A 10,729-nucleotide genomic window follows, 5' to 3' on the forward strand; every position below is an offset into this window, starting at 1 on the left:
AGCCAACAACCGACTACACTATTGGAGTTGCTCTAAAGTCCATGGAGTTTTGACCGAGAAAGATAAATGGCATATGCCAGCATAGTTGCATATAAACAGACCACATTGTTGGGCACATCTGTTTATAGGACATGCTTGCATATCAACCATTCCTCAATTGGCAAACCAGACAAGTCGATTTTCAATTAATGGAAGGGTGATGTGTCCAGGTAAGGATGGGCCAAAGCGGTTTGACTGGTTTAACCGGTTTGGGTTAGCCCGTTTGGAAATGTTTCATTTTTTGCCCACCCCTATGTCCAGGTTTATATAGCTAGCAGATTATTTTGAAGTAGAGCTAAGCTCGATAAGGGAAGCGTAGGCTCCACCCCTTATCTGCATTAGTTCGTCATGCCTTCCTTTCTCCACTATCGTCCCGCTCTGGAATATGCAGATAATGTCGGCGCCTTTTACTGTCGACAGGCGATGCGCCACCACCACAGTCGTCCTTCCAACCATCACCCGGTCCAGTGCCTCCTGCACCACACGCTCCGACTCCACGTCCAGAGCGCTTGTTGCCTCGTCCAGCAGGAGCACCTTTGGGTCCTTCACGACGGCCCTCGCGATGGCGACACGCTGCTTCTGCCCACCTGATAGCTGGATCCCTCTCTCGCCCACGACAGTATCGTACCCATTGGGAAGCCCAGAGATGAAATTGTGTGCGTTGGCTGCTTCGGCAGCGGCGATGATCTCTTCTTCAGATGCCTCCCCTTGCTTTCCATAGGCTATGTTGGCGCGGATGGTGTCGTTGAACAGCACTGGCTCTTGTGCCACAAGGCCGATCTGCATCCGAAGCCAGCTAACTTTGAGGGTCTGAAGCTCCAGACCGTCAAAAAGGACCTTGCCTGAATTCGGGTCGTAGAACCTCTCGAGCAAAGCGATAGCAGTGGACTTCCCACTGCCACTCTCGCCAACAAGGGCAGCCATCTGGAAAGATATTGTCACCAAGTGAATGTTTTGTGCCAGCGAGCAATGTGTAAACACCACTAATCCCATGTACTTATTAGTGAAGATAGAAATTAACCTTTCCAGAAGGAATGCTCAAGGATAGATCATTGAAGATTTGAACAGTTGGACGTAAGGGGTAGCTGAAGCTCACATTCTGGAACTCAATGTCGCCTCTCACACTTGTAACGACCATACCTTCTTCGCTGCTGGAATCTATCTTGGATTTACTGTCAAGAATTTCAAATATGGAGATGGCTGATTCATTAGCCTTGATGCTATCCACACCTACTGCGCTTGTTCGTGAGATTGAACCGGAAGCCAAAACTAATACGAAGAAGACCTGACAACCAACGAATCAGTTAACCAACACATTCACAACGATTAACACTGCAAGTAACGAAAAAATGTGGTCGCACCCGGAACACTTCAGGAAATGTTGCTGTTCCTTCCTGAACAAACTTTGCACCGACATAGAAGCAGAGAGCATATGTAAGGTAGAATACAAGGAATGAGAAGCCAAGGCCCAAGCCACTAACAACACCTTCCCGCATTCCTTGTATTGTTGGAGATATACACTTCTTCTCATAGGCATCCATCACCTTCTGCTCAGCACAAAACGAAGCCACGGTTCTGATGCCTCCAACTGCGTCAGTTGCTATTTGGCTTGCTTCCTCATACTTTACCTGCATCCCGTTAAACAATTAGATAAACCTACTCCCCATGTGACAAATGGTTGTATGAGCATTGATCATTTTGTTGCTGTTGAGGAGTAATTTTTTAGGAAAATGAACAGTAGTAAAAAACTGCTTGTTCAGAGCATGTACCTTTGCACTTTTGTTGAGACCTTTCAGGAACTTCATTTGAGCATAGCCTTGGAAACCAACCAAAGGAACCACCACTGTGATAATCAATGCCAGCTTCCAGTTTGCCACCATAGCTACTGTGAAACTTGCTATGATGGTCGAGAGAAGCTGGATATTAAGTGCTAGATTATCTCCAACAAGTCGTTTCACGTTCAGAGTATCAGTCGATAGCCTAGCACCTATTGCTCCACTATAATAAAAGTTGAAACTTGTATAAGTAAATATGTTGCCAAGTAATAACTCTTCACATGTTGTTATTAGATAACCAAGATGGATTAATTTTAGCAATGATAAAAATAATAATAGCAGTGCTCAAGTAGTTAGCAACTTAGCATACATAAATGTTCTTCAAAACACATTTTTACTCTTACATCAGATTATTCATAAATGGTTTTTGCACCTCAAGACTAATGGCTAATGTCTAAGGTTGGTAATCATGTATGATTCTTAGTGTTAATTGTTAGTATAAGGATATCTTATAGTAAATATTTTTTCAAGTGCTTCACAAGTTTAATCAGAAAGTAATATATCTCAAAATATCTGTTGCGTAATTTCGAATCATATGTGATGTAAATGTGCATTTGTCCTAAGTTCTTAAGAGTATCCGTCAACCAGGAAAACAATATCGTACTTGTAAACTAAACTCTATCTCTTCAATGAAATGAAACGCAAAGGTCCTTTGCGTTTTCTCGAAAAGAAATACTGGAATTGTATACTAATTGTTACGGCGAAAAAAGGATTTCTGACAAACATCATCGTACGAAAAGGCTAAATGCAGACCTAGAGTGTTGAGGTTTATCAAACCAGTTGATGTCCTGGTGCATGACACTTCGGAATGTCATCGACCGTATGCGCTCCACAAGCTTCCCTCCTGCTAATCCAAACAGGAAGTTCTCTACTGGAATCAGAACAAGTGTGGAAGCTCCCAGCATGGCAAACATGCCTGCCCAGAACCTCGAGCCCTTCAGTAGTTCTGCCGGTGGCTCATAAAATGTCTTTACTGCACTTGAAATCAATATGCCATATACTGGAAAAATGAAACCATGCACTACAGCAATTATAGAACCAAGGGCAAGAACAAAAGCCTCTGGTCTGTTCAGATAGAAGAGTCGACCAATTGGAGCTTTCTTTCGACCACTAGATATTTTTTCTGCAGTCTCCTCTAGGTCTTGACCATTCTTGAATTCCATGGGATCAGGTAGGTCAAATGGAACAGGGCAAGGACGCCTACCACTATGCCCAAAAGAGGAGCCCTTACTAGTTGACCTCCTAAATGAGCTACTTCGGCTTCTTGGTTTTCTACCGATAGACCTAGAGTCAAAACTGTTTTCCATCATCACATCAGGGTCGACATTAGGGGCTTCTGACTCCTGCAGAGTCTCTTGCAGAAGAATCAGCTGAGAATAAGCACCTTCAGGTTTCTTTACGAGTTGTACATGTGAGCCTGCTCGAAATTCACACATCAAGTAGCAAGTCATCTACATAAACTTGTTCAATGAAAATGATTACTCCCTCAATTCCATAATAGTTGTCAGAGATTCGGATGTATCTATACACAAAATGTGCCTAGATACATCCAAACAAACGACAATTAATATGGAACAGAAGTAGTACTATTTTTGGACTGCCGAGAAAGGGGTGTATTGGTCATCAGTTCATCACCCGACTAGTAAACTGAGTGTCACTTATCTGTTGGTTACTGCTGACGAGAAACTCTTTATGTATTTTTTTCCTGACAACTTCAATTTATCAAGTTATGCTGTGTTCACAGGGCTACAATAATGTGAAAAAGACATCCATGGTGTACAGTAATGTGTAACAAGTCATCTACATAAGATGGTAGGACCTAAACTATTTTTGTGTACAGAAAACAACAAATTAATAGTGATACCCAAAGTGGGGACAACATACTTTCTATACATGAGTTATCAATGTTCATATGCATACCTTGTTCCACAATCTTCCCATGCTGTAGGACGGATATGACATCAGCATTCTTTACTGTGCTTAGACGATGTGCAACAATGATTATAGTCCTTTCTAACATTACCCTGTCCAAAGCTTCTTGAACAACCCTTTCAGATTCCATATCCAACGCGCTGGTTGCTTCATCAAGTAGCAATATTCTAGGGTTTTTAATTATTGCTCTAGCAATTGCAATTCTTTGCTTCTGCCCTCCAGACAGTTGAGTTCCATGGTCCCCAACCATCGTCTCAAGACCCTGCAATGTGTCATAAGATATACATCTAAGTAACCATGTGTGATATAGCAATCGAATTAACAATTATGGATATTTTAATTTCTCATAGTACGTTTGGCAATTTATCAATGAAATTTGCTGCATTTGCAAACTCGATTGCTCTTTTGATCTCTTCAAGAGTAAGATCATCTTTCCCGTAAGCAATATTTTCCCTAATCGTGCTTGAGAACAACACTGGTTCTTGGCTGACGAGACCAATTTTTCCTCTTATCCACCCAAGATTCATTCTTCTAATGTCAACTCCGTCGATCAAGACTTCCCCAGACTGTGGATCATAGAATCTCTCCACCAAACTGACCACAGTTGATTTCCCGCTGCCGCTCTGCCCAACTAGGGCCATTGTCGTGCCGTTTGGTACTCGTAAGGAGAATGCATTAAATACCAAATGATCAGGCCTGGTAGGATAGCTGAAGTACACATCCTTAAGTTCAACATCACCCCTAATGTCTTCCAATATGACTCCTTTGGTGTCATATACATCAATATCTGGTTTTCGTTCAATTGTCTTGAACATTCTATATGCTGCTCCTTGCCCTCCTGCAAAAGCAGTTATTGATGGTGTTGCGTGACTTAAGGACCTGCAGAAGATGCATACTTGAGTCAGAAACCAGAAGATCTTAAAAAGAGATAGAAATCCCTATTTAATCATCAATTCAATCCTAAACCAGAAGTCTGGTGCTATACATATGCCCACCCGATACACGGAAAGGCGCATCCTTGGACAAATGTGCCACATTAATCACCATTTCGATCCTAATATGTATAACTTTTCATATTCTATGCTTCAGAGTCATTCTCAATCACATATAAGTCAACAAGGAAATGGCCCACTACTCAAAAATTTCATATAAAATCTAAACTCCACCCTATAATATGCTCCCAACATCCTCATATGCATCTAACTAGCTATAATCTCCACCCTTCAACTATAAGTTTTACTAAGAATATTACTGGTGGTAAGAATTAATATACAAAACTTACAGTCCACCGATCATGACAGCCATCATAACACTAATAACTATGCCACCATTGTATCCTCTGTTGATTATCAGTTTAGCACCATACCAAACTGCCAACCCATAGCAGCAAAACAAGGTTGACATTACTGAACCTTGTCCAATGCCAGTGACAACACCTTCTCGTAGAGCACTTTCATATGCTTTTCTTATGAACTTGTTATATGTTGTTATAGCTTGCTTCTCACCACTGAATGAAACAACCTTCAAAACATAAGCAGATTAAGAACAAAATAGTGACCGGCAAGAATACATAACAAAAACAATCAGCTATTTGTATTTCGTTTGGTTCCCCCAATAAGCACAAGAAAATAAAGGCAAACATTTCCCTTCACAAAGTATTGGCACAAAAATTGGCCACATGATTTTGGGCCAACTATGGCTCAAGAAACAACCAACATTGTCCGCTAAAAGATGAAACCTTCTCTAAAAGTTTGAATCAAACCAAACAGGGGTTAATTTTGGTAAAGTTTGATAAGAAGTCCTTTGGCTCATGGGCATGGGAACCAAACAAAGTAGACTCACCGTTCTAATGGTCCCAATAGTTTGTTCAACAATGTCTCCAGCATCAACATATTTTGCTCGCATTCGGGTAGAGAGATTTGCCATCCTCCTTGATACAATAACACCGGTCAGAACTACTGGAGGAATACTTGAGAGCAGAACAAGTGCCAAGAGCCATCCTCTCACAAATGCAATAATGAAGCCTCCAAAAAAGGTAGACAGAAGCTGTATGTACTTGCCAACCTAAGAGAGAAATGTTCAATTGTTCATAGCAAAGTGTTAAATAAAATAGAACTATCGCTATACCGGTTACAAGATGCTTATACATATAAAATTTATTTGTTTTCCTTATTTGAGAAGGAATGGATTAAGCATTGCGATGTCCGTTAGTCTTTAATAAAAAGGTTCATGTAACATATCCACATTGACTCAGAAAGTCCTAATTTATCCTTGCTACACCATCAAATTGGTATGTTGTAATAAATTGGATTCCTCACATTAGAAATACGAATCCATGAGAAGGCAGTGTAAACTCATAAAGAAGGCAGTGTATACTCATAACAGTCAACTTCAAGAAAGGTACAGATTATGTGCGGTAAATATAACAGAGCCCAGCCAGACTCATATCTTGCATAGTTGGGAAAAGTATATACACATATGCTTGTAGTTCATTCTGATGCGTAAAGCCAGACTCATATCTAGCATAGTTGAGAACCCTTAGGAGTTATTTTTCAGTTACTTATAGTTTGAGCTAGCTTCTAGTTAGCAAACATACTGTTAGGTTAGCGCACAAAAGAATGTAACATCGTTGTACCATATTCTATGTCAATAAATATACAAGCTTTGCCATATTTATCATAGACATCTGTAACACTAACACATAGTGACAAAATGAATGATGGAGCCTTTTATATATAATCTTAGCCATATTGTACCTAAGGTTATAGCATCTAACAATGAGTTGAATGATATGGCACATGCTCAGTTGCTCACACTATGAGTTCTCAAACAACCTACCTTTTCTCCAATGGCATCTTGAATGAGGAATGTGTCTCCACACATCCTCTCAATAACTTGTCCAGTGCTCATTTCCTTGTCAAAAAATGCAATGTCCTGTCTGAGAATTGCCTTGAGATACTGAGATCTGATTCGTGCTGCCTGTCTTTCTCCGGTAATTGTCCAGCATGATACCTCTATCAAAACATAAAACTATTCAATGTAGCAAATATTGTTTCGAGTAATCCCATAAACTTTTACTCTTGACGGCCTTATTCTTAGGCTTATATGGGTTTTGCATTTTTTCTCAATGAAAAAATTATTGTGGACAACAGTAGATCAACATTTATTTTGTAGGAACATGCAGGTATGAGTTCCCCTCAATTCACTCATTGATGCCCAAAACAACATACACATTCCAAGAACAAATAGTAGGAACTCTGGTGCAAGTTTTGGACATATTATTACTATTTGTCAGATATCCAAAATAAAAGATAAAATAACTTCCACCCAGAAAGATATATGGATTTATTGCATGTGAAAGTCACTCACGGAGTGCTGAAACAAGTCCTGCTCCAATGCCAAGATAAACATAATTAATGATCACCTGAAAACATGAAAGACCTGATTAGAAATTTAGAAAAATGACAAAGGACAACTTTCCCTGCTAAAGCGTTGATAACTTGAACTCCTACCCATGTACTAATGCTGCACAGGATATACATTTTTCAAGAGTTGGCAGGATCATGTCTTCTTTGAGAGCTCACTGTTTATGAACATTTTTCAAGAGTATGTGCAACTTACTTAGGCCCAATATGCAAGTTCTTGTGGAACTCTCTCATAAGTTTAAACCTCTATACAAGTATACATAGAGCGTTATTATGGGGACACTCTTCGAAAATAAAAATAAAATGGTTCTATTGTCACTCAGAAGTCAGATCATATCCAAAGTTTAGCAATGCCTTGTGAATTTCCAGAGTTTCGGTGCGAGTCCTAAAGTGTAAAAATAAGTTGGAAATGATTTGTCTGATAATAATATAACGGAAAAGGAACTTTTGACATAACAAAAAAATGAAGCCTCGTTATAATAACAGGATACGGATAATTAAAAAAGACGCTTTGAACAATCTCCCTTCGTCCGGAGTTTGTGATCGCAGTAGCTTGGTTCCGAAAAATAATGAAAAAAAACTTCGCATAATCTTGGAAAACCCATGTGGTCTACTGACTTAAACTTAGAAATCCCGTTTGCTATCAAAAAAACACTGGCTACAGCATATCTTACGATGAAGAGGTACAGCATAGTCAAATCAGTAGTAGGTGGTGTATGTAATGTCAAGCGACAACACAGCTTCGGATCTGCTGCACTAATATTTTTCAAGTGCGGTTTGACTAAATGTGTAGTGTATAAATATATGTACCTCTGACATCACGATTGTGGCTCCTAGTGCCGCGCAGTGTCAAATGACAAAGAAATGGAGGAAAAGGATGAGCGCACGGAGTATGCCTAACTTCACTCACATAGTCACATGGCATCTGACATGGGAATCTCGCCACGAAATGTGGCAAAACTGCACTGAGAAAAGCACCCAGCGCTAGGAAATTTATCTGAATCTGAAAGGCAAAATGACGATCGACTCGATCGAAGCTGCCGCGAGGCGAGTCGGCTGGCCCATTTTCTAGGGCTCGCCGGCGGCGAGGCATGGCCCCGCGGGGGTCAGGACTCAGGAGGTTGTGTAGGACTGGGGGAAAATTCCATAAAACCCATCTTTTCGAAAGGGAATTTTCTCATCTACTCTGGGCCGGCCGGAAGAATATGATGGGCCAAATGTTCATGGACACCGATTCGCCGCTACTGCCTCTGCCAGAGAAACCTGAAAAATACGCGCCAACGCACGTACCTTGCTGACTCTGTGCAGCACGTCCGGCGAAGAGACGGCGCCGGCGGAGCTGAAGGCGTTGATGACATCGCCGAAGATGAAGGTCATGACCGGCTGCGCCATTCCGTTGGCCACCGCCGACACCGCGCCCACCGCCATCAGCGCCGCATCCGTCTTGTCCGCGAATGCGAACATTCGGTACAGCGGCACGCGCGCCGCCCCATCATGACTAGCTCTCGTCTCTCTTCCTCCTCCTGCCATGGCTCCCACCTCTTCACTATCGATCTCCTCGGTTCCTCGGGTCGGAGGTATAGTGTTGAATTGGCTACGTATATATATCAGTAACCAGCTGACTAGTGAATAGTCCATGAGGGCAGGGCCGTGTATAATATGCATGACTCCGTAATGTATTGCTTGTGGCAGCGCATAAGAAGGGCCATGCGGATCACAAGCCTTGTTGCACACTCCACAGCACGAATATATAATGAACCTCGTATATGAATGATTAATTCTCGCGGCCGAGATCATAACAATGATCATTACATCAATATAAGGCGTGAGCATGCATGCCACCGATGTTTCAACGGGGAATAAACTAACATTCATATTTCATTAATTCAAGTCAACCTCACCTCATTGAGTAGTAATTCATTGTATTGTAAAAGAAAGTAGACATGTAAACGAAGACACTCATTTGTTTCCGGAGTTTGAATTGTTGGCACCAGTTCTACGTCTGAGTTAGAAGAGGCAGTGCACGAGCGCACACCCAAAGTCCATCAACCTCACCCACCGATGACTATGCCTTATTTTCCGTTGGCACAAGCATCACCCGCTTCGCCCTATCACTAGTGATTTTTAATATGTGGTTTCTAGACCTCGCTCTCCTGCCAGTCTACACATTGGACGCTCGACGGTGATACCTTTACATGTCCACACCAACACTCGACAGCAACACCTAGACATCTAGGAGACGCCAAATTGCATTGACCAAGAATACCATAACATGTTGCAATACATAAGTTGTTGGCATAACACTCATAAAATACTATTGCACGGACAAGGCGTTTCTAGTCCCGAGCTCATATGAGCTCGTTTTCTGGACCACCCGTTTCGGCAGGCATACGTGCCAGTTACATCTTTTTTAGGACCGATACGGCCAACAGAAATCAAAAAACGGGACGATACATGTATGATACAGAGTGCTACGGCGGGCCAGGATGAGACGGCGGTGCGTGGTTCCTCTGGGTCCTCCCGTGACCATCGCTCCGGCGGCCGCCAGCTCGCCGCGCTCCGGCAAGATGCGCGTTGGTCACTACCGCTCTGACCATGGCCAGCTCGCCGCGCTCCAGCAACATGTGTTTAGGTCACACCGCTAACCAGCCCCCTTGGCCCGCTCCGGCCGCCGCCAGCTCGCCGCGCTCCAACTTGATGCATGCTGGTCACCCCCGCTAGCCTTCTCCCTTGGCCCGACAACTGTACTCGAGGCGGAAGAGCTCGCCCGCAGGTCCAACTTGGTGGAGATGCTGGTGCTCAACGGCTGCTTCCTGCGAAAGGGAACCGGCCAGCTCGCCCGCGGGTTCGACGGCGTAGGTGGCGCCGTCGAGCTGGGAGAGGTGAGCATGGTTCTCGAGCCCTAGCGACAAAGCCGATTTGCAGCTTTGTCGAGCTGGGAGCGCGAGAGATTCCAAAGATGACGACAATGACTCGGGCGACTCCTTAATCCACGCGAAGGAAAATAGGATTCGGATCTAGACTTTGAAGAGGAAGATAGGATTTGTATCCCTGCGATTCGAAGAGAAAATGACGCGAAGGGAAAAGCCGGCTTGCCTCCTTGATTTACTCCAGGGGACACGAAGTTATTAGGGGCAAAGATTGAGTGGAGACTAAATTGAATACGCCTACAGACATGGGCGACGGAGCTGCAGACTTCTTTATACAATGGTCACATGATACGGAATACAACCGGATACCACCGCCCTCTACGCAAATGAATGGTCCAGAAAAAGAGAGCATATGTGCCCGGGTTCAGTTATGCTTTTTCGCTATTGCACTACTATTACATCTCTCGGAGTAATACAACAGATACATTCCAAACCCAAGGTATGACTATATAATTATAACTCCGACTCTTCATAAAAGAACAACCTCATACTTACAATGAGATAAAAGTGCAAATAGAATCCAGAAAGAACAACTCATAGACTAAACTACGCTTGGTCCTATCTCCAT

At 42.7% G+C, this 10,729-nt stretch overlaps 1 protein-coding gene across 1 annotated transcript; it reads right to left on the reverse strand.

Annotated features, from left to right (window-relative positions):
- Positions 1-318: 318 nt before the first annotated feature.
- LOC124646433 (ABC transporter B family member 9-like) lies at positions 319-8,761 on the reverse strand. The gene is made up of 12 exons (XM_047186548.1): positions 8,522-8,761; positions 7,176-7,230; positions 6,645-6,820; positions 5,649-5,870; positions 5,089-5,327; positions 4,160-4,685; positions 3,795-4,068; positions 2,628-3,291; positions 1,809-2,037; positions 1,401-1,667; positions 1,061-1,324; positions 319-963 (listed from the first exon to the last, which is right to left on the reverse strand). Exons 1-12 carry the CDS (start codon positions 8,759-8,761, stop codon positions 319-321), a joined length of 3,801 nt encoding a protein of 1,266 aa, XP_047042504.1.
- Positions 8,762-10,729: the final 1,968 nt, after the last annotated feature.

The sequence above is a fragment of the Lolium rigidum genome, chromosome 1, assembly GCF_022539505.1.
Source record: "Lolium rigidum isolate FL_2022 chromosome 1, APGP_CSIRO_Lrig_0.1, whole genome shotgun sequence".
In the NCBI taxonomy this organism is placed as follows: domain Eukaryota; kingdom Viridiplantae; phylum Streptophyta; class Magnoliopsida; order Poales; family Poaceae; genus Lolium; species Lolium rigidum.